Source organism: Brachyhypopomus gauderio, chromosome 14, assembly GCF_052324685.1.
Source record: "Brachyhypopomus gauderio isolate BG-103 chromosome 14, BGAUD_0.2, whole genome shotgun sequence".
NCBI classification, from domain to species: Eukaryota; Metazoa; Chordata; class Actinopteri; order Gymnotiformes; family Hypopomidae; genus Brachyhypopomus; species Brachyhypopomus gauderio.
This window is the reverse complement of record NC_135224.1, coordinates 1,240,001-1,267,500: the sequence shown is the minus strand read 5'-3', so window position 1 is coordinate 1,267,500 and position 27,500 is coordinate 1,240,001. Positions and strand designations below refer to the sequence as shown.

The 27,500-nt window shown below is 46.1% G+C and overlaps 5 protein-coding genes across 6 annotated transcripts in view; 2 read left to right on the top strand and 3 right to left on the bottom strand.

The window, feature by feature from the left end:
* wdr97 (WD repeat domain 97) overlaps nt 1–5,022 on the top strand; it is a 30,783-nt gene extending 25,761 nt beyond the window's left edge. The window contains exons 13-20 of the mRNA XM_076973286.1: nt 98–556; nt 922–1,185; nt 1,271–1,459; nt 1,778–1,899; nt 2,310–3,327; nt 4,156–4,325; nt 4,413–4,483; nt 4,564–5,022. Coding sequence (XP_076829401.1) covers nt 98–556; nt 922–1,185; nt 1,271–1,459; nt 1,778–1,899; nt 2,310–3,327; nt 4,156–4,325; nt 4,413–4,483; nt 4,564–4,748 — 2,478 coding nt within the window. The 3' untranslated portion in view covers nt 4,749–5,022. The remainder of the gene's footprint in view (nt 1–97; nt 557–921; nt 1,186–1,270; nt 1,460–1,777; nt 1,900–2,309; nt 3,328–4,155; nt 4,326–4,412; nt 4,484–4,563) is intronic.
* Nucleotides 5,023–5,233: 211 nt separating this feature from the next.
* LOC143474468 (leucine-rich repeat-containing protein 14) lies at nt 5,234–10,988 on the bottom strand. The gene is made up of 3 exons (XM_076971934.1): nt 10,234–10,988; nt 9,133–9,984; nt 5,234–6,888 (listed from the first exon to the last, which is right to left on the bottom strand). The coding sequence occupies exons 1-3, from the start codon at nt 10,509–10,511 to the stop codon at nt 6,309–6,311; spliced, it is 1,710 nt and encodes a 569-aa protein (XP_076828049.1). The 5' UTR covers nt 10,512–10,988; the 3' UTR covers nt 5,234–6,308.
* A 2,113-nt stretch (nt 10,989–13,101) lies between these two features.
* On the bottom strand, nt 13,102–25,421 carry maf1b (MAF1 homolog, negative regulator of RNA polymerase III b). Its single transcript, XM_076972764.1, has 8 exons — nt 25,183–25,421; nt 23,896–23,980; nt 17,969–18,100; nt 16,385–16,547; nt 16,085–16,206; nt 15,841–15,960; nt 15,654–15,749; nt 13,102–14,430 (listed from the first exon to the last, which is right to left on the bottom strand). The coding sequence occupies exons 2-8, from the start codon at nt 23,976–23,978 to the stop codon at nt 14,406–14,408; spliced, it is 741 nt and encodes a 246-aa protein (XP_076828879.1). The 5' UTR covers nt 23,979–23,980; nt 25,183–25,421; the 3' UTR covers nt 13,102–14,405.
* On the bottom strand, nt 14,437–15,646 carry LOC143475046 (uncharacterized). Its single transcript, XM_076972763.1, has 2 exons — nt 14,882–15,646; nt 14,437–14,818 (listed from the first exon to the last, which is right to left on the bottom strand). Exons 1-2 carry the CDS (start codon nt 15,627–15,629, stop codon nt 14,649–14,651), a joined length of 918 nt encoding a protein of 305 aa, XP_076828878.1. The 5' UTR covers nt 15,630–15,646; the 3' UTR covers nt 14,437–14,648.
* Nucleotides 25,422–26,220: 799 nt separating the features above from the next.
* shrprbck1r (sharpin and rbck1 related) overlaps nt 26,221–27,500 on the top strand; it is a 13,605-nt gene continuing 12,325 nt past the window's right edge. For both annotated transcript variants that reach the window (XM_076973500.1, XM_076973499.1), the window contains exons 1-2: nt 26,221–26,677; nt 27,370–27,500. The exon at nt 27,370–27,500 is cut by the window's right edge and continues 44 nt beyond it. In XM_076973500.1, the coding sequence (XP_076829615.1) occupies nt 26,417–26,677; nt 27,370–27,500 (392 nt within the window). In that variant the 5' untranslated portion in view covers nt 26,221–26,416. The remainder of the gene's footprint in view (nt 26,678–27,369) is intronic.

Genomic DNA, 27,500 nt, shown 5'->3' with positions numbered 1-27,500 from the left:
AGTGGTGTATCTGCCCCTGGGTGCTATACTGTAGTTACAGTGGTGTAATATTTTAAAGGTGTAATTAACCGGATTTTTTTTGGCTTAATAAAAACAGAGTGAGATGGATGAGGTGCAGTTTTTTGAGGATGGCGAGGATTTTGATTCTGTACGCCTCCTAGAGACCCCACCCAAACCACGCTCACCTGTACGCCTCCTAGAGACCCCACCCAACCCACGCTCACCTGTACTCCTCCAAGAGACCCCACCAAAACCACGCTCACCTGTACGCCTCCAAGAGACCCCACCCAAACCACACTCACCTGTACGCCTCCTAGAGACCCCACCCAACCCACGCTCACCTGTACTCCTCCAAGAGACCCCACCAAAACCACGCTCACCTGTACGCCTCCAAGAGACCCCACCCAAACCACACTCACCTGTACGCCTCCAAGAGACCCCACCCAAACCACACTCACCTGTACGCCTCATGGAGACCCCACCCAAACCACGGAGTCACACCCCACCTACTCCACCTGGCCCCAACCCTCCCGAGATGGTCAAATATATGCTGCAGGTCAGACATGCTCATATATGTGGGGGTCTGGGGGGTTGTAGATACAGAAGAAACACTTTTAGAGCTCTGTGAGTGTATATATATGTATATATATACATATATATATATATGTGTGTGTGTGTGTGTGTGTGTGTAGGTGTATGTATGTGTGTGTGTGTGTGTGTGTATGTGTGTGTGTGTGTGTAGGTGTATGTATGTGTGTGTGTGTGTGTGTGTGTGTGTGTATATGTGTGTGTGTGTGTAGGTGTATGTATGTGTGTGTGTGTGTGTGTGTAGGTGTATGTATGTGTGTGTGTGTGTGTGTGTGTGTGTGTTATATAATCCTACTCGTCTCTTTTTTCTTACTCACTCTCTCCTCTAACCAGCCATTAAAGCCCCTCCCTCCCATTAAGAAAGACCCACCTCCACCCCCACCCCCACCTCCACCCCCACCTCCACCTCCACCTCCACCTCCACCCCCACCTCCACCCCCACCTCCACCTCCACCCCCACCTCCACCCCCACCTCCACCCCCACCTCCACCCCCACCTCCACCTCCACCTCTTTGCCCCCCGTTACCACAGCTGCCTCACTTCCTGTCCCAGTTCCTGCAGGAGCAGTGGTTCCACACCCTCTACCCCCGTCCACAGGTGAGTGACCCCACACACAGGTCAAAGGGCATGCTGTGAAACCCAGCTGTACAGCGTGTGTGTGTGTGTGTGTGTGTGTGTGTAGTGTATTCCTGAGACTCTGAGTGCAACTGAACTGTGTGATCAGCTGCTGGCCCTGTTGAAGCGCTGTAGTGTGGGGCAGGTGTGTGTGTTGAGAGCAATCGTGACTCTACACACACAGGGTCTACTGGACACCCCACACATCACACACAACCTTCTGGATTTACTACACACCATCCTCCACAGCAGCATGGTAATCACACACACACACGCACGCACGCGTGCACACACATGCACACACACGAACGCACACACACGCAAAAATTCTAAATTCAAAAGTAACCCACAGAACTCAGTTCTACATAATTTATGATCATAATATATAGAAATTACTGAAAGTTATTTTGTATTTGTGTTGTGCACCATGTGTTCTGCGTGTATGTGCGCTGTGGGTGTATGTTTGTGTGTTCTGTATGTGTGGTGTTTATGTGTGTTCTCTGTGTGTGTGTGTGTGTGTGTGTGTGTGTGTGTGTTCTGTGTGTGTGTGTGTATGTGTTCTGTATGTGTGTAGATGGATATGGAACAGTGTTTTGCAGCAGAGCTGCTGAATTTCTTGGTGTGTGTGAATCCGCACAGCCATGACATCACTGTGGAGCTCCTGACTCTACTGGCAAACAAAGAACTGCGACTACAGTAAACACACACACACACACACACACACATATATATACACACACACCCCCACACCCACCCACCCACACACACACACACACACACACACACACACACACACACATATATATACACACACACCCCCACACCCACCCACCCACACACACACACACACACACACACACACACACACACACACACACACACATATATATACACACACCCCCACACCCACCCACCCACACACACACACACACACATACACACACACACACACACACACGAACATCTCCTATACAGCTTTCTCATTCATTCATGTCTTCTCTCCTCTAGTGTGTTACGAACATTTCAACAACAAACTGTATAAATATAAAACATATGCTCTCCTGTCACAGCTGCTCCTTTACTCTTGAGCTCCGCCCTCTTTTCAGGGGCGTGGCCAGGAGCTTGCTGCAGGCTCTTGGAGTGGACGATCCCCAGCAGTGGATCCCCCAGCAGATGGAGCTTCTGCAGTCTGCAGCCCTGAGAGAGGAGAACCATCACCAAACACTGAGGGAGGAGAACCCTCACCAAACACCGAGGGAGGAGAACCCTCACCAAGCATTGAGGGAGAACCCTCACCAAACACCGAGGGAGGAGAACCCTCACCAAGCATTGAGGGAGAACCCTCACCAAACACTGAGGGAGGAGAACCCTCACCAAGCATTGAGGGAGAACCCTCACCAAACACTGAGGGAGGAGAACCCTCACCAAACACTGAGAGAGGAGAACCCTCACCAAACACTGAGGGAGGAGAACCCTCACCAAGCATTGAGGGAGAACCCTCACCAAACACTGAGGGAGGAGAACCCTCACCAAACACTGAGAGAGAAGAACCCTCACCAAACACTGAGGGAGGAGAACCCTCACCAAACACTGAGGGAGGAGAACCCTCACCAAGCATTGAGGGAGAACCCTCACCAAACACTGAGAGAGGAGAACCCTCACCAAACACTGAGGGAGGAGAACCCTCACCAAACACAGAGGGAGGAGAACCCTCACCAAACACTGAGGGAGGAGAACCCTCACCAAACACTGAGGGAGGAGAACCCTCACCAAACACTGAGGGAGGAGAACCCTCACCAAACACCGAGGGAGGAGAACCCTCACCAAACACCGAGGGAGGAGAACCCTCACCAAACACCGAGGGAGGAGAACCCTCACCAAACACCGAGGGAGGAGAACCCTCACCAAACACCGAGGGAGGAGAACCCTCACCAAACACTGAGGGAGGAGAACCCTCACCAAACACTGAGGGAGGAGAACCCTCACCAAACACTGAGGGAGGAGAACCCTCACCAAACACTGAGGGAGGAGAACCCTCACCAAGCACTGAGGGAGGAGAACCCTCACCAAACACTGAGGGAGGCTGTTCACCACTGGATCCACAACTGGACTGAGCAGTACAGAGTGAGCAGAACCCAGTTAAACAATATCTAAACCCAGTAAAAGTGAGCAGATCCCAGTATAATCATAACAGAACCCAGTTAAACAATATCTAAACCCAGTAAAAGTGAGCAGATCCCAGTATAATCATAACAGAACCCAGATAAACAATATCTAAACCCAGTAAAAGTGAGCAGATCCCAGTATAATCATAACAGAACCCAGTTAAACAATATCTAAACCCAGTAAAAGTGAGCAGATCCCAGTATAATCATAACAGAACCCAGTTAAACAATATCTAAACCCAGTAAAAGTGAGCAGATCCCAGTATAATCATAACAGAACCCAGTTAAACAATATCTAAACCCAGTAAAAGTGAGCAGATCCCAGTATAATCATAACAGAACCCAGATAAACAATATCTAAACCCAGTAAAAGTGAGCAGATCCCAGTATAATCATAACAGAACCCAGTTAAACAATATCTAAACCCAGTAAAAGTGAGCAGATCCCAGTATAATCATAACAGAACCCAGTTAAACAATATCTAAACCCAGTAAAAGTGAGCAGATCCCAGTATAATCATAACAGAACCCAGTTAAACAATATCTAAACCCAGTAAAAGTGAGCAGATCCCAGTATAATCATAACAGAACCCAGTTAAACAATATCTAAACCCAGTAAAAGTGAGCAGATCCCAGTATAATCATAACAGAACCCAGTTAAACAATATCTAAACCCAGTAAAAGTGAGCAGATCCCAGTATAATCATAACAGAACCCAGTACAGCGATAACAGAACCCAGTAGAGCAGAACCCAGTGCGTAAGTGAACAGATCCAGTCTGTTTCCCAGGTCCAGAAGAGGCCCTCCCTGGTGCAGGATGCAGGGGGCACGAGTGTCATATCACCTGCAGATGTGCTGGGTTACTTCTGCTGGGTACAGAGGGAGACGCAGGAGCAACTCCCACCACCGCCACTAGAGGGCAGGAAAGACACCGTGCTTCTGGACACACAGTCACACAGGTGCCTCTAATACACAACCATAGCTAGTGTAGCTAGTGTAGTGGGATTGGAGTAATAACTAACAAATATACAACTGTCCATTTACAGAAGGGAGGCAGTCCAGCGTCTGGGAGAGACGTACACTATGTCCCGTATGTCCCGTGTACGAGAACCACGTGGTGAGTCCTGACCAACGTGCATACGGTACAAACTGCCCTCTGTATATTCACCCACTAACACCCCCCCCCCCCCTCCCCAGGGCTGGCGTTACCCCCGCTGGAGTCACGGCCCATGTTGATGGGTTTCACACGTCTGCTCTCACTACCTCTGCCCCGGGTAACCGTGTCCGCATTCCCCCTCTCACTGGACCCGCACTGCCCCAACACGCCCCCACCCCAACGATACTTCATACTGGAGAAAACCTACACCCACTACTACAGATAACTCCTCCCCTAGGGGATACTACACCCACTACTACAGATAACCCCTCCCCTAGGGGATATTACACCCACTACTACAGATAACTCCTCCCCTAGGGGATACTACACCCACTACTACAGATAACTCCTCCCCTAATGTAACCCAAATCCACAACTAATATTTAACACAGGACTACATTCCTGAGTTTTTAGACTTTATATGCAAGTGTCCCTATAATCGTTTTCTGTCAAAGCTACTGACCCATTTATCGATCCCTCTGCTCGTTAACTGAAACTACTTCAAAATAAAAGTCCTTTTATTAACTAGTTCCATTCCTGGTTGTTTCTTCTCACATTCATGCTGTGTTCTAATCTAAGATTACAGGAGTAAAACAGGATGTAAAACAGGACGTCACGTCTTCTACATCACAGCTCGATATTACAGCCACTGCCAGGGTTAGTTTAGCTGAACACAGACACTAATAATAAATTAAAACCAAGGACCAGAGATGAGTGAAGCTGGTCTTTATTTGTACATAAAGGCTCAGTGCTGTTGTGGTCAAGGAAGTGGAGGTTATTTCATTATAGAACAGGCACTGACTTCAGGCAGCTAAAGGTCCTGGTGTTAGCACACACCAGTATGATGGTGATGGTGTTAGCACACACCAGTATGATGGTGTTAGCACACACCAGTATGATGGTGTTGGTGTTAGCACACACCAGTATGATGGACAAAGGAGAAAACTGCTTTAGAGGTTACTACACCAATTTTAACAGAGTCAACACCCAGTCAGTCATCTTTAGTGACCTTGGGTATCTAGAAAGGCACTATATAAGTTGAACATTCATTCATTCATTTAAACTTAACTCAAACTACTAACCAGTTTCTACTCAAGTCACAGGACTATAACAGTCGGGTTTGTATTTAGAAGAGCAGGAATCCAGGGACAAAACTCTTCTGGGAGCTGCCTGCTTGTAGTTTAATTCCAACAACCCTGCCTCCAGGATGCAGGTGCTTCTGAAGGTGTGGATTATCTGAGGGAGGTGTGGATTATGTTATTTTAGGACTGAGACCAAACCCTGCAGTGTAGGAGTGCTGAAGATTCAGGGTTGGGCCTCCTGGTGTAAAAAGGAAAGATGAGAGGACAGACAAGAGTAGATGGTATTCAACAGATTTAACCTGAAAACGTCATCCAGGAGAAACCATGTTTGTGTTCATTGTGGACAAAAGTCCAGGCGTAAGTTCATATCATCAGAAGAATTTGGGGAATTAAGGACTCTCCACAGCCGTGAGATCAGCAGTGTTACAGTGTTCTGAGTGCAACGTGTCTGACGACTGGAGTGGGACATTAATCACGTTCTACACAACCCTGTCATCTTCACTCTGGTACACTGACGTCAGAGCCGTAGTGGAGAGTTACGGGATCTTCTAGGACTCCAGACACTTTCAGCTCTGTGATGGCTGAGACACACGATTACCACCCCCACGGTGTACAGGCAGGGTGAGCTGGGATCTGTGAGGAACAGAGTGGACATGCATACATACACACATGCACACACTGCTCCTGACACACACACACACACACTAATCGTCCACTGCCAAGTCAGTGCTATATTTCAACAGGTCAGAGGTCATCAGGAGGTCATGAGCACGACCTTTCAGTGTCAGAACCTCCTGGATCTGGAGCAGGGTGAGCTCCCTGACCCGGTAGTCCTCTGTGAGGGGCCAGTCCAGCAGATGGGAGCTGCAGGGTGTGGGGGGCAGGCCGGGCGTGTACTCCTCCAGGGGGCTGGGGTATAGCAGTAGCTGCAGGCTGGCCATGCCCGCCGCGGCCCGCGCCAACATCAGCACGCCCTCCCTGGACAACGGGTTCAGCGCCACACGCAGGGTCCTGAGGGCCCGGCAACAGGACAGAGAGGGGAGCAGCGCCCCCAGCAGGGCGTCCGAGAGGCCGCAGCCGCACAGGGAGAGCTGGGTCAGGCGCTCTTTGGCCTGGGACAACAGCCTCCGCAGAGACGGGAGGGACGACTCCACCAGCCTGTTCTCACTCAGGTCCAGCTCTCTAAGGGAGGACGCGTGCTGGCTGCTGGAGAGGTAGGCCAGGTCTGCTGGAGTCAGGCTGAGGTACGGCATCTCTAGCACCTCTAGGGGCTGCGAGAGGGAACTGCAGTGATTAAAAGAGAGAAAGAGGGGAGAGAAACCGTCATAACTCATGTATGTACCAGGAGTGTGTGAGTGTGCGTGTGTGAGTGTATGTATATATATGTGTGTGTGTGTGTATGTATATACAGTTGTGATCAAATTTATTCAACCCCCAATGCTGCGAAGGGTTTTATGGAATTCAGTGCACATTTGTAATTGTGTTCATAATGAAATCTTACAAGGACTTGTTAAAGAACTAAATGCAACTAAGATAGCATCAATTTTTTTTGTCATAAAGTATTAAATGGCCTTTTTGTGATTTCTTCATTGACACAATTATTCAACCCCTTTACGACTACCACTCCTAAGAACAGAGGTTCATTCCAGTGTTTTCCATCAGGTATTGAAAACATCTGTGGATGTCAACGAGCAGCAATCAAGCATGATAAGCACCAATTAGGCAGATTTAAAAGGACTGTGATACTCAGCTCCTTCTAGACATCTACTGGTGTGTTTCCAAGCATGGTGAAGGCAAGAGAATGGTCCCAGAAGACAAGAGAAGAGGTTATTGCTCTTCACAAGAATGGCAATGGATATAAAAAGATTGCGAAGTTGTTAAATATTCCAAGAGACACTATCGGAAGTATCATTCGCAAGTTCAAGTTAAAGGGCACAGTGGAAACGTTACCTGGTCGTGGCAGAAAGAAGATCCTGACCGCGACTGCTGTGCGCTACCTGAAGCGTAATGTGGAGAAAAATCCCCACGTGACTGCTAAGGAACTGAAAAAAGACCTGTCAGATGTGGGCACTGAAGTTTCAGCTCAGACAATAAGGCGCGCACTGCATAACGAAGACCTCCATGCCAGAACGCCCAGACGCACCCCCTTGCTGACTCCAAAGAACAAGAAAAGTCGACTGCAGTATGCCAAAAGTCATGTGGACAAGCCACAAAGGTTTTGGAACAGTGTACTGTGGTCAGATGAAACTAAATTAGAACTGTTTGGGACAATGGACCAGCGCTATGTTTGGAGAAGGAAGAACCAGGCTTATGAACAAAAGAACACCTTGCCTACTGTGAAGCATGGTGGGGGGTCAATTATGCTTTGGGGCTGTTTTGCTTCTAATGGTACAGGAAAGCTTCAACGTGTGCAGGGTACCATGAATTCCCTTCAGTACCAGGAGATCTTGGAGGAAAATGTGATGGAGTCAGTCACAAACCTGCGGCTTGGGAGACGTTGGACCTTCCAACAGGACAATGATCCGAAGCACACATCCAAGTCCACTAGAGCATGGTTGAACATGAAAGGCTGGAACATTCTAGAGTGGCCATCGCAATCACCAGACTTAAATCCAATTGAGAACCTCTGGTGGGACCTAAAGAAGGCAGTTGCAGTGCGCAAGCCTAAGAATGTGACTGAACTGGAGGCTTTTGCCCATGAAGAATGGGCTAAGATACCCATAGGTCGCTGCAAGACACTTGTGTCAAGCTATGCTTCATGCTTGAAAGCTGTCATAACTGGAAAAGGATTTTGTACTAAGTACTAAAAAATAATGTCACTAGGGGTTTGAATAAAACTGATAATGATGTGAGCACAGTAAAGACATTTGTGGTTATTCCATCATAAATATTATGTTATGTTTGTCTAATTTATAAGTGCCTCTTTGATATAATTGTAAATAAGATGACTGAAATGATCAAAATCAATGTCAAACTGGCCAAAACACTTTATTTCAGTGGGGGTTGAATAAATTTGATCACAACTGTATGTGTGTGTGTGTGTATGTGTATATGTATGTGTGTGTGTGTGTGTATATATATATGTGTGTGAGTATGTATGTGTATATGTGTGTATGTATATATGTATGTGATTGTGTGTGTATGTGGGTGTGTGTGTGTGAGTGAGTGTATGTGTGTGTATGTGTATATCAATCAAATCAATCAAAATTTTATTTATATAGCGCTTTTTACAACAGTTGTTGTCACAAAGCAGCTTTACAAGTGCCGAGTCCTAGCCCCCAGTGAGCAAGCCAAGAGCATATCACACATATGTGTGTGTGTGTGTGTGTGTGTGTATGTATGTGTGTGTATGTATGTATATATATGTGTGTGTATGTATGTATGTATATATGTGTGTGTGTGTATATGTGTATGTATGTCTGTGTGTCAGGTCTATCCTGATGTCCTGTTATCCATCGTCATGTTCTAGGTGAGTCCATCTGTGTGTGTACCAGGTGTGTCCTGTGACCCGTGTGTGGGTGACGGTACCTGAGCAGCAGACGCAGGTGTCCCGGCATCCGTAGTGCCGTCAGACTCAACCTGCTCAGTCTGGTCAGCAGGCCCAGACCGCGGGACATGTCCTGTAGCGCCTCCTGCTGGCCCGCGTGGGCGCGGTGCAGGTCCAGGTTGCAGTAGTGCAGGCGGAGGGTGTGGAGGTGGGGGAACGGTGCCAGGTGGGGCAGGAGCAGGCCCAGGCCCGCCACGCCCAGGCTGGAGTAGCGCACGTCCAGGCCCAGCAGACCCGGCGGGGGCAGCAGGCCCAGCAGCGTCCTGATGGAGGTGGCCGGCAGCTCCTCCACCCGCAGGTAGCGGCAGTGGAGACGCAGGGGACCCGGCAGGCCGAGCGCCCCACGCACGCGCTCCCAGGACCGGGAGTTGACGAAGAGGTCGGTCCTGACACGCACCAGCACCGCGTCCCGCTCCGCTCCACACGCGGGACCGCCGGACCTGCCCGAGACGTCCGGGCTCTGCCGCAGGGCTTCGCTTCTCCTCAGTAACTCCATCCTCCTCCGTACGCCCCTGACGGTGACCTCCACCCGCTCTGCGCACGCCTGCGCTCCTCCGTCTCCTCCGTACTCCGTCTGTACTCCTCCCTCTGCATCACGGTTCTCTCTCTCCACCCCCCGATCACGTTTCACCGTGTCGTCTCTCTCCCTCTCCACCTCCCGCCCACGCTTCCTCTCTCGCTCCCCGTCTCGCCGCTGCCCCCTAGAGGTGGCGGCCTGGGCCTGCAGCAGCGTGGAGCAGAGGGCCACGGTGAGGGACCAGCCACCCATAGAGTCCTCCACACGTCCATTCACCGTCTGGAGATCACACAGGTCCAACACCTGCAGACGGCACCTGAGCAGAGAGAGAGGGAAACAGAGGGGAGTGAATACACACCCCTGTAGACACACACACACGCCCCACATCCAGTAGACACACACACACACACACCCCTCTGTCCTGTAGACACACACACACACACACACACCCCTCTGTCCTGTAGACACACACACAAACACACACACACACACCTCTGTCCTGTAGACAAACATATACACACACACACACACACACACACACACACACACACACACACACACTCACCTCCTGTCCGTCAGTCCTCTGACCACCGCCAGCAACAGGGCCTGGACGCAGAGGCGGTTGGGTGGACAGTGTCCAGGTTTCTTCCTGCCGCCCACGGTGAGTGTCCTCTCGGGCCAGCGCTGCACCAGCTCACCCACGGCCAGAGGGCGGCAGTGCTCGAGAGCCGCTTCCAGCAGCGGTCGGTATAGCTCGCGCGGCACGCAACTCAACCAAACCGGAGACGACCCGTGATCACCGACAACCTCGCGCGCGCACAAACGGACCAAAGACGGAACCATCGTCACTCCTACATCACGGAGTCGGTTAACGGGACTAACGGAGACTACAGACGGGGGAGTCCAGCGACGACATCTCACCTTCACCCTAAACCCTAACCCCAAACACTACCCCTAACTCCTAACCCTTAACACTACCCCTAACTCCTAAACCCTAACCCCTAACTCCTAACCCTTAACACTACCCCTAACTCCTAAACCCTAACCCCTAACTCCTAACCTCACTCGGTAGGGCTCGAGTACCCTGAAGCTTCAGACGAACAGAAGAACGGAGCTGAACCGGGCGGCACTAAGACCCTGGAGCCCCAGGAGACACGGGTACAATAATGTGACTGAGACGCGGAGAAATCTCAACGACATTGATACAGTTCCGTTAAAAACAAGAATAAAATATTAAATTACAGAACATAAAACTACAGCTGTCCGAGCTCAAACCTGCGGTTGTCTTCTGATGACGCCGATTACATGCGACGTGCAATAAACAGCTGATCGGATGTGACGTTTAAAATAGACGCGCTATTGCTGCCGGGAAATATAAACATTATAAATAATGTAAATATTATAAATATTATAGGCTCCAATATATGTTATATCAGATATGTTCATTCAAATTAGTTTTGGACAAGATGCTGACCACAGGCAGAGATTAAGATCAAACTTTCTGAATAGATGAGGATTAAGAAATTGAACAGTTTAATTTTGGACATGTCTAAATGTATAACATGGGTAGAAATAACCCTACTTAGAAAACAAGGCGAAAACCTCATTTAGCACAAATCTGGGGGGTATTCCAGAAAGCAGGTTAAGTGTACTCATGTATGTTAACTCTGAGTTCACTAAAACCCGGAGTTTCTGTTCCAGAAAGCGGGTTACAACAAACTTGGTGTCAGTTGCTATAGCAACTTCCTCTCTGAAGCTCGCTGGCAGGTTAACTTAAACAGGGTTGCCAACTTTTCAAGATCACCTGGAGTGTGCTTTGAACCGGGGGGGGGGGGGGGGGGGGCACAATCCATTACTTACATTAATGACATTATTAAGCGTCACATTTCAAATATTACACATCGCGGATCAGCCCTCAATTCTCTCCAGATTGTATACATCTCTCTTAGTTTGTCGGTCTGTCCGGGTTTGTCTGGCATTAAACGACTAGTGCGCAGTTTTGTGGTTTTTCCATAAGTCAGTTATGGACATCAAAGAGGAATAACACAACATTGCGGGTGGCCTTTAATTAACACGGACAATAAATAAATTAAGCAAAGGAGAAGCATTAAATAACTAACTTAATTTAGCTACAGCACCAACAGAACATGAAGGCGATTACATATACAGAAAATCCATCCATAGCATTAATGTACAGGTACTAACCTCTATAACTCTTAATGAATAATGTACTTATCTTTAATGGTAACAAAAATAACGTAGCTATTGTAACTGGCCGTTCTCCTCCCCATCAAGATCATATGTGAAGCTTCTCACCTCTTCACAAATGTTGAAGCCAGATGACCAGGATCCGTGCATGATTCCACACTGCACAACAAGTTTGAACAGGGTAGGCCTGTGGTAGTTTTGCTAGGTGTTGTTCACATGCAGTGTAATAGTCATTATTCACTGCTAAACACATTCATATTTATACACCCAAAGTATCTCAACTCACCTTTAACTTATATTTAAGCAACTCTATTTCAAGCTTTGTCTTTCTCAGCTTGAAAAGCTGCTTTACTGGTAGCTTAAATTGAAGAAATCCAAACACACAGCATGTTATGGACAAATGACTATATCTGCAATGTCTGAATATTGCGATCTTTCGATGAAACACAAAGATGTTTCAAGGCACACGTTATCTGCACAGTTCAGTTGGAATACCACGCTCTCTCTACAACATAAACTGTTATATCGTTATTCAGAACAAACATACAAGATCCGAGCTCAGTTAATGAAATAGCACCACCAGTGACTGGACAGACAGCATTATATAACTGGTCAGACTGTGTCAATGGAGTGTATAAACAAAAGCATCATCCCACCATGATAAACTACAAAGGGGTTACTGTACTGAAACTGTAACGAAACTGCCTTGAACACAACTGGCTGTGTCCTGAGAAGCTGGTGGCTTTGGTGAGCGTCCAGCAGGGATTCCTTCTGTTGTAGGCTGGCTACTGTTCTGTGACAGAGACAACTCTTCTGCGGTTGTGAAAGGTGGTGGTGGTGGGCCTCCTCTGGTTTAACGTGCCTTAGCCTTCTTCCTATTAGCTACAGGGCCAGAATCAACTGCAACATATTCACAACTTAAAATCATTATATGGAGGGACAGGATTAGCAATGAGAACATCTGAAGAACAGCACAGTTTAGAAAATTGAGAGTCAGTTACAGAAGGCAGACGGTGATGTTTTGGACATGTGCAGAGGAGAGACAATGGATATATTGGTAGGAGGATGTTGGAGATGGAGCTGGCAGGCAGGAGCCACAGAGGAAGGTGTCAGAGCAGAGGATGCAGAGGACCGAGTGAGGTGGAAAAGTCTCGCTGTGGCCCCCCCAAAATTCCTGAGGTTCAGCAGAAATGTATTTATTATTAACTCACAGTGAAAAGGTTGCTGACTTTGAAAGAAAACTTTATTCACAAACAAGGTTCACAGAAGTTCTCACAAAATGAGAGCTGATAGCAAGAACACATATGCTCCCTGTACTGGGTGATTTCAAACCTACGAACAACACACTGAGGAGCTGAAATGAGAGGAGAGAGCGCAGCCAATCACAACGTCAGGAAACGTGTGAAGAACTGACCGCTTTAATTCTGCATTGTGGAATAAGAATGTGATATTCTGCAGTAAAGACCTTGTTATCTTCCACTTAAGTTAAAGATCTATTACACTGCTCCAAAAGCATCGTATGCTACACCATACTTAGACCTTGTATTGGAAAACTTGTACAGTAATGCAAAACTAACAAAGGTTGAAGTGTTAATTAATGAACAATATTTTCAAATGTACAACACTGCCAAATTTAATGTAATTAAAGCTCATTATTGAGGTTCATAGCCCATGTTTAAGAGAGACTTCATCTCCATTACTTAAACACTGCCTCCCAGGCTAGTCAGACACCTCAGTGATGCTACTGAGCTGCAGGAGACAGTAGTAGATGGGCGGGGCTTGTGTAGGCTGCAGCAGAGATGGGGCGGAGCTTGTGTAGGCTGCATCAGATGGGGGTGGAGCTTGTCTCACCTTTACCAGTAAGCCAAGTACAGGACCAGCCCCCAAACAGATTGAACTGCACAACCGACCACTGAAAGAGGAGGAGCTGTGTTCTGATGGGCGGAGTCGAGACACCTGCTCCAGGTCAGACATGTTAACATCATGGTAACACCATGGTAACACCAACGCACTGGCCAAGGTTCAGTGTGATGTGTGATTTTGACAGGTGAAAATTATAAAAATACAGGCAAAATACATATATAATAAAAAGTGAAGACACAAACAGTTAGAAAGTCTGCTCAAAATCCCAAAGAGAGGGCAGACTCGCTGTGCACGCCACAGGTGTCCTTACACAACCGAGAACAGCCTCTCCCGGGTGAACTGCTGGTGTATGGTGGTCTACAGACACCCTGACATCATCTCGTCTGAGAACTGAAGAGGTGGATGCAGTGTAATGAAGGAGAGCTGAAGATCTCTGAAGATCAGTGTCAACAGTCATCCTAGAGTCATCTACAAGACCAGCTCCAAGTCACACCGCCACTCACTGCCAGTAGGGGTCCTCGCCGTCCAAATGAGTAATCAAAAAAGTACCCACAGAAAACCCAACTTTAAAAAAAGAGCCATTTAAAATGTCCAAAAGATGCAGAAGAGGAGAAGCCGAACGGAATCAGAAGCAGCGACAGCTGAAGACCAGAGTCCCCGAGAGGACTAAACACACAGCGCTCTAGGGAACCTGAGAGAGACACCATCAGTGTGCATTATGAGTCAGGAGTAATGCACGTTTCCTTTAAGAGAGCAGATATATAATCACAAAACTTTCATAAATGTAGACTGGGGAAAACTCGTGTGTGCTCACAGAGTTGGGTTTACATCCGCTGAGACTGGGGGCTCATTTCTGTGTTTTAGGAAGAACACAGGCAGTGGAATTTCACGAGCCAGGACTGAACTCCCTCACGGACGATGCATTTCATTACCTGTGATCTTAACTACAGACTGCACAAACACGAGTGGGGAGGGCTTGAGGTGCCCGACCCCATCCAGGAGATCTAGGACCCCACCTAGTGTAGCTACAACCCCACCCAGGAGATCCACCACCCCACCTAGTGTAGCTATAACCCCACCTAGTGTAGATATAACCCCACCCAGGAGATCTAGAACCCCACCTAGTGTAGCTACAACCCCACCCAGGAGATCTAGAACCCCACCTAGTGTAGCTACAACCCCACCCAGGAGATCTAGAACCCCACCTAGTGTAGCTACAACCCCACCCAGGAGATCTAGCACCCCACCTAGTGTAGCTACAACCCCACCCAGGAGATCTAGCACCCCACCTAGTGTAGCTACAACCCCACCCAGGAGATCTAGAACCCCACCTAGTGTAGCTATAACCCCACCCAGGAGATCTAGAACCCCACCTAGTGTAGCTATAACCCCACCCAGGAGATCTAGAACCCCACCTAGTGTAGCTACAACCCCACCCAGGAGATCTAGAACCCCACCTAGTGTAGCTACAACCCCACCCAGGAGATCTAGAACCCCACCTAGTGTAGCTACAACCCCACCCAGGAGATCTAGAACCCCACCTAGTGTAGCTACAACCCCACCCAGGAGATCTAGAACCCCACCTAGTGTAGCTACAACCCCACCCAGGAGATCTAGAACCCCACCTAGTGTAGCTACAACCCCACCCAGGAGATCTAGAACCCCACCTAGTGTAGCTATAACCCCACCCAGGAGATCTACCACCCCACCTAGTGTAGCTATAACCCCACCCAGGAGATCTTGAACCCCACCTAGTGTAGCTACAACCCCACCCAGGAGATCTAGAACCCCACCTAGTGTAGCTACAACCCCACCCAGGAGATCTACCCCACAAACTTTGCAGAGTGAGCTGGACACGGTGCACCAAGCTGGCTCTTGCACTTCCTGCATGGACAGGAAGTCACATGACCTCACCTGTCCTCAGAGATGCCATCTACTTCATCTTCCTCCTCCTCAAGCTCCATGTCCAGTTCGTTGTCAAGGCAACTGCGGCCATAGTTACTGAGGACACTGAAAATTGATCCAGGTTTTACTTACAGACATTGAACAGATCAAAACACTGAGACAGTGCTCTCAAATGTTTGGGTATTCCCGTGTTTACCTCACAGAGCGACAGGTGAAGAACACCATACGTTTGAGTTTCTTGTTGTAGAAGAAGTAGTTAAACGACCAGAGATTACCCTCCTCCCCAAACGGGTCTGAGTCCAGGTCTGGGTTATAGCTACACACACACACACACACACACACACAGTCAAGAGAATCTAAACCTGGCTCACACGTGCCCATCCATATACGTGTGTGCAGGCAGAGACACGTGTGTGTGCACGTGGCCCACGTGTTCACACCTATAGATGTCGCAGCTCTGCAGGTTGATCTCCTGGTCAATATCCTTCCACAGCTCTGGGCCCAGAGTGTTAAACTCCTCTCCTACAGCAGAGTACAAGCTGCTATTCACAGCATTGGCCACCTAGGGGAGCCAGAGCACAGCATCTCAGACACCTTTAACCTTTACTAGAACTCAGAAAAGGGACGTTTCACAATCTCCACCAGACTGACTTGCAACAGCAGGACCCTCATGAGCCATGTGAGGGAGTTCTGGACTGAGTGTTCTGGAGTGCTCTAAAGTGTTCTGGAGGGTTACTGACCCAGTTCAGGCTGGGCTCGCGGCTGAATTCGTGAGCACGGGCGGTGCTGAAGTCGTAGTCGGGGCGGAAGGACTCGTTCAGGGTGGTGATGAGGTAGAATAGGGTCTTCCTGCAACATTTATCACTCAGGGGGCTTTCAGCTTCATCCCCACTCTTCCCCAGACTGGGGGTACACACACACACACACACACACGGTATGGTGTATGAGAAAAGAAGGAGGTTTTACTTGTAGAGTGTGTGTGTAGTGGTGTGTGTATGTGTAGGGGACACTCACAGTCCAGGGCTGGGTGTGTAGTGGTGTGTGTGTGTGTGTGTGTGTGTGTGTGTGTGTGTGTAGGGGACACTCACAGTCCAGGACTGGGTGTGTAGTGGTGTGGGTGTGTAGTGGTGTGTGTGTAGTGGTGTGTGTGTAGTGGTGTGTGTAGTGATGTGTGTGTAGGGGACACTCACAGTCCAGGGCTGGGTGTATAGTGGTGTGTGTGTGTGTGTGTGTGTGTGTGTGTGTGTGTGTGTGTGTAGGGGACACTCACAGTCCAGGGCTGGGTGTGTAGTGGTGTGTGTGTGTGTGTGTGTGTGTGTGTGTAGAGGACACTCACAGTCCAGGGCTGGGTGTGTAGTGGTGTGTGTGTGTGTGTGTGTGTGTAGTGGTGTGTGGGACACTCACAGTCCAGGGCTGGGTGTGTAGTGGTGTGTGTGTGTATAGTGGTGTGTGTGTGTAGTGGTGTGTGTGTGTGTAGTGGTGTGTAGGGGACACTCACAGTCCAGGACTGGGTGTGTAGTGGTGTGGGTGTGTAGTGGGGTGTGTGTGTGTGTGTGTGTGTGTGTGTGTGTGTGTGTGTGTGTGTGTGTAGGGGACACTCACAGTCCAGGGCTGGGTGTGTAGTGGTGTGTGTGTGTATAGTGGTGTGTGTGTGTAGTGGTGTGTGTGTGTGTAGTGGTGTGTAGGGGACACTCACAGTCCAGGACTGGGTGTGTAGTGGTGTGGGTGTGTAGTGGGGTGTGTGTGTGTGTGTGTGTGTGTGTGTGTGTGTGTGTGTGTGTGTGTGTGTGTGTGTAGGGGACACTCACAGTCCAGGGCTGGGTGTGTAGTGGTGTGTGTGTGTATAGTGTTGTGTGTGTGTGTGTGTGTGTGTGTGTGTGTGTGTGTGTGTGTGTGTGTGTGTGTAGGGGACACTCACAGTCCAGGACTGGGTGTGTAGTGGTGTGGGTGTGTAGTGGTGTGTGTAGTGGTGTGTGTGTGTAGTGATGTGTGTGTAGGGGACACTCACAGTCCAGGACTGGGTGTGTAGTGATGTGTGTGTGTAGTGATGTGTGTATATATATATAGGGGACACTCACAGTCCAGGACTGGGTGTGTAGTGGTGTGTGTGTGTAGTGGTGTGTGTGTGTGTGTGTGTGTGTGTGTGTAGGGGACACTCACAGTCCAGGACTGGGTGTGTAGTGGTGTGGGTGTGTAGTGATGTGTGTGTGTGTATATATATATATATATAGGGGACACTCACAGTCCAGGACTGGGTGTGTAGTGGTGTGGGTGTGTAGTGGTGTGGGTGTGTAGTGGTGTGTGTGTGTGTAGGGGACACTCACAGTCCAGGACTGGGTGCACTGCTGCTCTGAGGAGGTGAGAGAGCTTCCAGCACATGTGGCTCCCCCTCCTGGCAGAACTGTTTAAACATGTGTTTATCATCACCAGCCATCTTACAGGAGTAGCTCTCAACCCTAGAGAGAGAGAGAGAGAGAGAGAGAGAGAGAGAGAGAGAGAGAGAGAGAGAGAGAGAGAGGGGGGGGGGGGGGGGAGAGAATACACATTGGAACATACTGTGGCTAGGTGATTGAGAATTGATTTTTTTTTATGACTGATGGAATATTTTTGAAAGTGTTTAAATACATTCAGTTCATGTATAAATTCTTGTATAAATAACAGGAAGTTGCTAAAAATGTGTAAAAAAAAACAAAAAACAAAACGAGCTCATTTCCTGCACAGTGGCGCTCAACATTAAACTTGCTGTGAGTCCATCATGCTCAGTGTGTGTGCAAAGGTGTTTGAGTGTTGCCATGACAGTGTCAACCAACTCTACTCGTACCCTAAACATACTTTACATACTGTAGACATACTCTACTCGTACCCTAAACATACTATACATACTGTAGACATACTCTACTCGTACCCTTAACATACTCTACATACTGTACACATACTCTACTCACACCCTAAACATACTCTACATGTGGAATACACTACCGCTGCAAATTAGATCATTACCAGACATAGAGAAATTTAAAACTCTCCTGAAAACTTACCTTTTTTCTCTGGCCTTTGAAGCTGGTTAATTTTTGTAACCCTTCTATATTCTTCTTCTTTTCACCCTATATTTCTACCTTATTTTTATTTTAATATGTCTATATTTATTTTACTCTACTTGTTTTCGTTATGCTCCGTATTGTACAGCACTTTGGTCCGTTACGGTTTTAAAATGTGCTCTAAAAATAAATTTGCTTGCTTGCTTACATACTGTACACATGCTCTACTCCTCTACATACTCTACTCGTACACTAAACATACTCTACATACTGTACACATACTCTACTCACACCCTAAACATACTCTACATACTGTACACATGCTCTACTCCTCTACATACTCTACTCGTACCCTAAACATACTCTACATACTGTACACATGCTCTACTCCTCTACATACTCTACTCATACCCTAAACATACTCTGCATACTGTACACATACTCTACTCGTACCCTAAACATACTCTACATACTGTACACATACTCTACTCGTACCCTAAACATACTATACACATACTCTACTCGTACCCTAAACATACTCAGCATACTGTACACATACTCTACTCGTACCCTAAACATACTCAGCATACTGTACACATACTCTACTCGTACCCTAAACATACTCTGCATACTGTACACATACTCTACTCACACCCTAAACATACTGTACACATATTCTACTCACACCGTTAACATACTTTACATAATGTACACATACTCTACTCACACCCTAAACATACTCTACCTAATCAACATACTCTATATTTCCTTTTAAGGCAACAGAATATGCTCAAGTGTTCAGACCTGACTGTCTGGTCAGATGAGCTTTTAAACATAATTTCTAAAGCATTTAACAATCATGAACTTCCTGTAAATAGAAACAAACTGCATCAGAATTTCTGCTGTGGTGTGTGTGTGTGCGCGTGTAAGAGAGATTACCAGAGATTCTCTGGCCCATGTTCACTGAGGTTATTCGTGTGTGTGTGTGTGTGTATGTGTTGTCTGTGTGTGTGTGTATATGTGTGTCTGTGTGTGTGTGTGTGTGTGTGTGTGTAAGAGGAGACCTTGTGCAACATGCTGCAGGTTTCTTATTTATAGGTGAAGGTTGAAGGTCATACTGAGGAGTGTTTTTACAGGAGTCATGTGACATGGTTTTATGAGAGTCATGTGACATGGTTTTATGAGAGTCAAGTGACACAACACAATGACCTACTTACTCAACATACAGACACCCAAAATACCACAGCTGGCTGCAAGCTGAAAACATTCAGGTGTTCACACATTACTGGGACCCAGATGCCAAGCAAAGAAGAGAAACTGGTTTATAACTACACTTACTCCTTGGAATATATTTTTACACACACACACACACACACACACACACACACACACACAGAGGGGTGGGTAGTAGATGACCCTGAACATCTACTCTGAAGGATGGTGCCTTCAGTCCTGCTATTTACCTGCACATGTGGGTTAGACATTACCCATATAAGCACATTGGTCACTACAGTTCTGTGTGAGGATCAGTAGGGTTCACAGCAGTGACCTTGACTGTTCATATCAAACACATGTATCAGCCACATGGAGTTACATGACACTGTGGACTACATCACAGCCCAAGCCCCAAGCTGGGGTCTCAATCAGATGATGTTACATGAGCCCATACCCCCCCTCCCCAACACACATAGGCTCACACGAGCGCATACACACACACACGCACGCACTAGGGGTGGGTATCACCACTGATTTCCCAGTTCTATTAGATTATGATTCAATTCTATTTTCGATTCGATCCGATTCAATATCGATTCTTGTAGGGAAATTTCAGTTACAATAAAAAGTGTAGTTTGAATGTGAAATGTTGTAATGATACAAGGAACACTCAAACTTTATTAAAATGTATTAAGATATTAGTGTTTATACTGTGATATTAGTGTTTTTCAGGCATGAAAATGGGTCAGGGGTTAAAAAGGTGAGAAGACCGGGGGGCGGGGCATGTGACGTCATGGGGATACGGCGACGGGGGGGGGGGGTGGCTACTGGTGTACGGGGATACAGCGACAGGTGATGCCAAATATTGCTCGTAAGGTGACATGTAAAAAATATAATAACGCGTGGCCACGACTTACTAACGCGTGCGAACGACTTACTAACGCGTGCGAACAAGATAATTAAGTATTACTTTATATAAAGCCAGGTTTACCTTCCTTGGGCAGTCAGTTCGCGAACATCCCTGGGATCTGCTTGCTTTGCTGTGAAAAAATAAACTTTGTTGCCGCGTGTGAAAGGCGACGTTAGTATCTCGTTCCCACGCGTTAATAAGTCGTGGCCACGCGTTATTTATTTTTTTTACATGATGTCACCTTACGGGCTCCGTAAAATATAGTAAAATCCATAAAAACAATTTTTTTTGACTGTCATGTCAATGGATTCAATGTAAACGCAATCCGTAAACGCAAGAAGCCGCTTTCGCCATTCCGGATGGCTCAGTCAAAACCATTATGTCTTAATGAACCAATAAATACATCAGCGGCGAAAATGAGTGTAAAAATACCAGGTTCACGTGTTTTTATTTTCTAACATGGGCTAAAGCACAGGGTAGACTCAAACGACAAGCGTTTACAACTTCATCTTCAACCTTTTCAGCCCTGGTGCGAATGTGATCCTCACACGTCCCTGGATTCACCAGTTACAACTACAGACACACTAGAAAAAAAATTCTTGTTTCTTATTTTATGTCACCATTAACTACACGGGGTTGACGCGAACTTAATAGGCCCATCTATCTACCTATTTATCACAAGAGCTTGTCGTTAGATCTGACAGTGTTCAACGCTGTAGCGAACGGCAGTAACTTTGTTTTACCGCAAAATATTGAAACGATTGAAACCATTAATAACCCAATTAAATCCACCCAATTAAAAATGTACGATCTGGTAAATGTAGTGGTAAATGTACGATGTGGTAAATGTAGTGGTAAATGTACGATGTGGTAAATGTAGTGGTAAATGTACGATCTGGTAAATGTAGTGGTAAATGTACGATCTGGTAAATGTAGTGGTAAATGTACGATCTGATAAATGTAGTGGTAAATGTACGATCTGGTAAATGTAGTGGTAAATGTACGCTCTTCTGCCTTGTCCGCGGTGTAGCACTAGGTCCTGCTTCTCGTCCCGCTTAGCAGTAAATGAATAACATGAATGAAGAACGTTCGTATGATTGAAACGCTATTTGGCCTCTATGAAGGTTCTGGGCGGAAACTGCTGGCCACTGTCATTGAAATTGCCAATTTCGGAAGTGCTCTGTTTGCTTATTAAGTCAATATCAATATGATAATTAAAATATATACATATAATCTCCCGACCCCCCCCCCCCCCCAAAAACAAAAAACTCATCGGATCTACACGATTCACGTAGGTCACCCTTTTCAACTTCAAAACGGCGAATTTCGCCGAAAGGTGACAGATTATCATGGCTGGTTTTTATATCAATTAGTGCACACACTTCCACATATCTCCTATACCAGAAAAGGCATTGAAAGCGGTTTTGAACAGCCCTTTAAAGTGCAAATTAAGTTTTTTTTTTTACATGTAACAAAAACATTTATGAACATAGTTCTGAATATTGTAAATATTAAGGTCCAAAAACTAAGATTTATTCATGACTGCTTTCTGACATCTTGGAGATTGTCAAATTTTTCTGCAAGAAAATCAGCTGACCAACATATTGAGGAGTGAGACAGCTCCTTTGTGCAGTAACAATATTGCCAACTGTTGAGAAAACTTCACAGCTTTATACTTGATGCGTCACGACCGGCGTGAGGGTCCGCGCACCGAAAACGACGTAATCGCGGTGGCTCCGCCCGTGCGCTGTCGCTTCGCAAGGTCGTGCACCTCTCGAATTTTGAAACTTCGTGCGCCGCGCTTCAGCGCAATGAACAAAGTCATGTTTTCAGGGTTCATACACCTTTATAAGGTGGAATTAAAGCACGTCACGCGATATAAAACGCGAGACGTTAAAACGGTACGCATATGCGGGGAAAAGTAGCCAATTCTAAAGATCAATCTCAGGTTTAATAAATCGATATCGAATCATTCAAATGAAGATCGATTTGAATTGAAAAATCAATTTTTTTAAACACACCCCTAACGCTCACACACCACTTATCCACAACTGCTGCGTAATGAAACTAAGAAAGGGCAACATTTATGAGAAAGTGACAGCTATGATACAACCTTCATGAGGACAGACAGACAGACAGACAGACAGTGGTATTGCAGAGGTGCATGTGCACACACAGCAGGATAGAAAAACAAATGCAGGGTCCCTGTACTAGACAGTCTGGGTGTTGTAGTTCACCCAACCCACCAGTACAGGGTCCCTGTACTAGACAGTCTGGGTGTTGTAGTTCACCCAACCCACCAGTGCAGCAGCTGATGTAAACAAGTGAAACATTAAACTCTACCAGACTGTCTCTTCATGGAGGGCACACACCCTGAAACCACACCCTCACTGCAAACCGGTGAAATTAACGTTTATTCTGCATGCATAATGTATCAGTACTGAAAATCAAGTGGGTGCCCTAACCAGCTAAGCCCTTTTAAAATGCAGACACACGTGTAAGAAAAGGGCAGTCTGAGCTCGGGAGAGAACGTATGTTGTGGACAGATGACTGAAAGAGTTTCCTCCTCCCTGCTAAGATACAGATCTATATTTAATTAGTCACGTAACATCAACTGTTCTGAGCAGCTGTGTTTTGTCAAAAAATAAATATGCAACTGTAGCAAGAATGAATAGTAGATTTGTGCCAATTTATTCAAAATGCAGCCGTATTGATTCCATGTGCAGTCGTGCAAATCCCATAAAGGTTCAGCCCAACTCACAGTATGTACTGGTAGCACTATCTGATATTGGGTACAAGTCTGTCAAAATGATGCAAATTATGCATAATTTTAATAACAGGTTTAAGTGCACTAAACGAACACACTGTGTGATTAAACATTTCAGGGGTAGCACATTATTTTGACAGACTTGTACCCAATATCAGATAGTGCTACCAGTACATAATCATATTATTTTAATCTATATCACTATTTATTCCACTAGATGAACATGAAAAATTGGGGAATTTTAGCCACTATAGATCGGCAGCAGAGAGCACACACACACACACACACACACACGCGCGCAAAACAAAAACAGCCATGTACCTGCCAATGATGTGCGAGTCTCCGGTTTCAATGCATAGTTGGGAACTGAGTGCTTCAAAACTTGAATTTTCCAAAAGCTTCATTGCTGAATGACAAGACATAAAAGTGAAAGTTTAAGATCGTAGGCTGTCTTTATTGAGGCATTTACAATCATTCATCTGAGAATAAAACCCTAGCTCAAATAAGACGGATAACAAAACAAAACGTAGACACTGAAAATATCAATTTAGCCAATATTACTCAAGTAAACTAGCTAGCATCATTAAGCATATCGTTAACCAGATTGATATTAATAAATTAACCCCAGCTAAGCTAATATTGTTAATAAACTAACCCCAGCTAAGCTGATATTTTTAATAAACTAACCCCAGCTAAGCTGATATTGTTAATAAACTAAACCCAGCTAAGCTGATATTGTTAATAAACGAACCCCAGCTAAGCTGATATTGTTAATAAACTAAACCCAGCTAAGCTGATATTGTTAATAAACTAACCCCAGCTAAGCTGATATTGTTAATAAACTAGGCTAACCCCAGCTAAGCTGATATTGTTAATAAACGAACCCCAGCTAAGCTGATATTGTTAATAAACTAACACCAGCTAACATATTGTTAATAAACTAACCCCAGCTAACATGATATTATTAATAAACTAACCTCAGCTAACATGATATTATTAATAAACTAACCTCAGCTAACATGATATTGTTAATAAACTAACCCCATCTAATAAACTAACCCCAGCTAACCTGATATTGTTAATAAACTAACCCCAGCTAACATGATATTGTTAATAAACTAACCCCAGCTAACATATTATTAATAAACTAACCCCAGCTAACATGATATTATTAATAAACTAACCCCAGCTACGCTGATATTGTTGTTAAACTAACCCCAGCTAACATATTATTAATAAAACTAACCCCAGCTACCCTGATATTAACAGTCTATTATTCATATAAGATATTCTCAAACATTCATATTTCATTTTCATGACATATTAGCGCTCTTAATATAAGTAGGTCAGCTACAGCTACTGAACACTTACTGAAACATCACAATGTTGGGAAGAATAACCACTACCGTCTTAGATACCGCAGACTGCGCTGTTTGTTGTTAGCCTAGCCTAGCTACGAGCTAACGGCTACACTACTGCTGGTTACCAACCCTGTTAGCCCCGTTAGCCAGTTAGCAACCCCGTTAGCCTCTGTTAGCCCTGTTAGCCTCTGCCGAGGTGACCGCGGGGAGTTTAATGACATATTCAGGCACAAGTTACTGTACTGACCTCCGAGTTTCCCAACACAACAATAATAACAATAATCCGAGCGGCGGCTCAAACTCCTCCCGCTCGGTGAATCTGCGCGGTTGATCCTTTACAAGCTGCCGCCTCCAGCGTCCATGTTGCGGTTCAACGTCCACACCCGCCCGCCTGTACTTCCACACCGGAGAGGTGCGACCTAAAGCCCGCTGGTGCTGGGCGGCGTCCCCGCGGCTCTGGCCCTGCTCCGCTAGGGTGGATGCGCTGACGCAGGCCACGCCCACTTTTTAGGGCGGGGACACTGTGCGAGCTCTTCAAATGGCTGTCTGACGCGTCAGTTAAACGTGGCTCCGCCTCCCATCAGACAAACGCGCTTTGAGTGACGCGGACGGTGTTTAAGAAATACGCCCGCAATATAACACAAACACAGACATGTTCACTATGTACATACAGATCAATTTAAAAATGCCTTTATTAAAATACCTTTATTAAAATAAGAATATTTTTAAAAGCTTTATTAAAATACATTTATTAAAATATATTTACTAAAATACCTTTATTCAAATACGAGTATTAGATTAATTATATTTTATCTTCGAACATCCATATCACACTATTAACACACGATGTTTGTAGTGTTAATTATTTTATCTGCACTTTCAGACGAAGGTTCATCTTGAACTAAGTCATCTTGAACTAAATAATCTTGAACTAAGTCATTTTGAACTAAGTCATCTTGAACTAAGTCATTTTGAACTAAGTCATCTTGAACTAAATCATCTTTAACTAATAAGTCATCTTGAACTAAGTCATTTTGAACTAAATCATCTTGAACTAATCATCTTGAACTAAGTCATCTTGAACTAAATGATCTTGAACTAAATCATCTTTAACTAATAAGTCATCTTGAACTAAGTCATTTTGAACTAAATCATCTTGAACTAATCATTTTGAACTAAGTCATCTTGAACTGTCATTTTGAACTAAGTCATCTTGAACTAAGTCATTTTGAACTAAATCATCTTGAACTAATAAGTCATCTTGAACTAAGTCACACTGTTGTGCGCAGAGAGCGCTGTCGCAGCAGATCAGCGCAGATTGCGCGGCGCACTGGGTGGAAGTGAAAGTGTCTCTTCCTGCTGCAGTAATGAACCAGTTGTAGTCCGGCTCCGTGACGAGCAGCGCCGCTCACATCTGCCACTTCTAGACGGTTAGAGGCGACGGGTCGAGAAGACCGAAGATCTGCAGTTATATCGGCGGGATGTCGCTCAGTTCGGGCGGGTGGACACACGTCCCTCCGCCACCCCCGGCGGTCCTCGGTGATGAGGGGACACAGAGGGGGTGCAGCACCGTCCTGATGTCGGTGAAGGTCTCGGTGCGCCACTCGGGAACACAGACTCCGTGTGTACCGGGAACACGGCCTCTGTGTCTACCGGACAGAGACCGATGTGTCCGGCTTCAGCTCAGCATGGACCCGGGGAAGGCGGGGGAATTCCGCCTGGCGCTGCGGGACGGCGGCGTGGTGAGCCCAACTTTAGTCCCACTCTATCACGGTGTTTTTACGGACCAACACGTATCGACAACATGTCAGCAAGTCATATTTCACTAGGAACAAGTGATATTTCAATAAGAACAAGTCATATTTCGGTAAAAACAAGTGATATTTTAGTAAGAACCGCCTGCACGGAGGACCGACCTCGGTCCAAAACTAGCGAGGTCACGTGGTGTTGTTATTATTGTCAGTGTTAGTATTAGGGTTAGTGTTAATGTTGGTGTTAGGGTTAGTGTTGGGGTTAATATTAGGGTTATATTGGGTTAGGGTTAGTGTTATGTGTTAGTTATGTGCTTCATTTTCGTTTGTTGTAGTGAAACCGAATCTCAGTTTCGCCACATACACGACGGCTCGGTTCATGTATTCTCACAGATGAGCTGTTTAAGGATTAGTGACATCTCCATTTTAGACCATGTCTTAAAGAGATAGAAGCAAGTTCAGTTGACCGATTAAAAGTTTTTCACAAGTTTTTCAGCTATAATAATTTGCGCTCTAACCATTAGAGAATCGGTAACATAATGTTCAGTAACTAATATTATTATTAACTATGTGTTATGACAGTTACAGTGTATTAGATATGTAAATTATAATTGAGTCTTTCATTTGGGTCGTGACTATCAGTTCATCTGGTGTTTCTTTCTCTCTCACGTCTCTTCTGTAAGTCCATTGCTGAGTTTGATCTCAGGACAGTGCACTACGAGGTCAAGACGCCATGCTGTCACCAACTTAGCATGACCACGCCCCCTCAGGATAAGATCACGTTCAACTTCCGGTGTGAACAGGAAGCACAGGC

Excerpts from the sequence above, each read along its gene's own strand:
- LOC143474468 (XM_076971934.1), bottom strand. The coding sequence starts at position 10,511 with ATGGTTCCGTCTTTGGTCCGTTTGTGCGCGCGCGAGGTTGTCGGTGAT. Across the intron at positions 9,985-10,233 it reads AGAGGACTGACGGACAGGAG|GTGCCGTCTGCAGGTGTTGG; the intron begins GTGAGTGTGTGT and ends CTCTCTGCTCAG. Across the intron at positions 6,889-9,132 it reads CACCTGCGTCTGCTGCTCAG|TTCCCTCTCGCAGCCCCTAG; the intron begins GTACCGTCACCC and ends TAATCACTGCAG.
- LOC143475046 (XM_076972763.1), bottom strand. The coding sequence starts at position 15,629 with ATGCAGGAAGTGCAAGAGCCAGCTTGGTGCACCGTGTCCAGCTCACTC. Across the intron at positions 14,819-14,881 it reads TGGGGTTCTAGATCTCCTGG|GTGGGGTTATAGCTACACTA; the intron begins GTGGGGTTGTAG and ends TATCTACACTAG.
- maf1b (XM_076972764.1), bottom strand. The coding sequence starts at position 23,978 with ATGAAGCTTTTGGAAAATTCAAGTTTTGAAGCACTCAGTTCCCAACTA. Across the intron at positions 16,207-16,384 it reads GCGAGCCCAGCCTGAACTGG|GTGGCCAATGCTGTGAATAG; the intron begins GTCAGTAACCCT and ends TGGCTCCCCTAG. Across the intron at positions 15,750-15,840 it reads TTCACCTGTCGCTCTGTGAG|TGTCCTCAGTAACTATGGCC; the intron begins GTAAACACGGGA and ends ATCAATTTTCAG.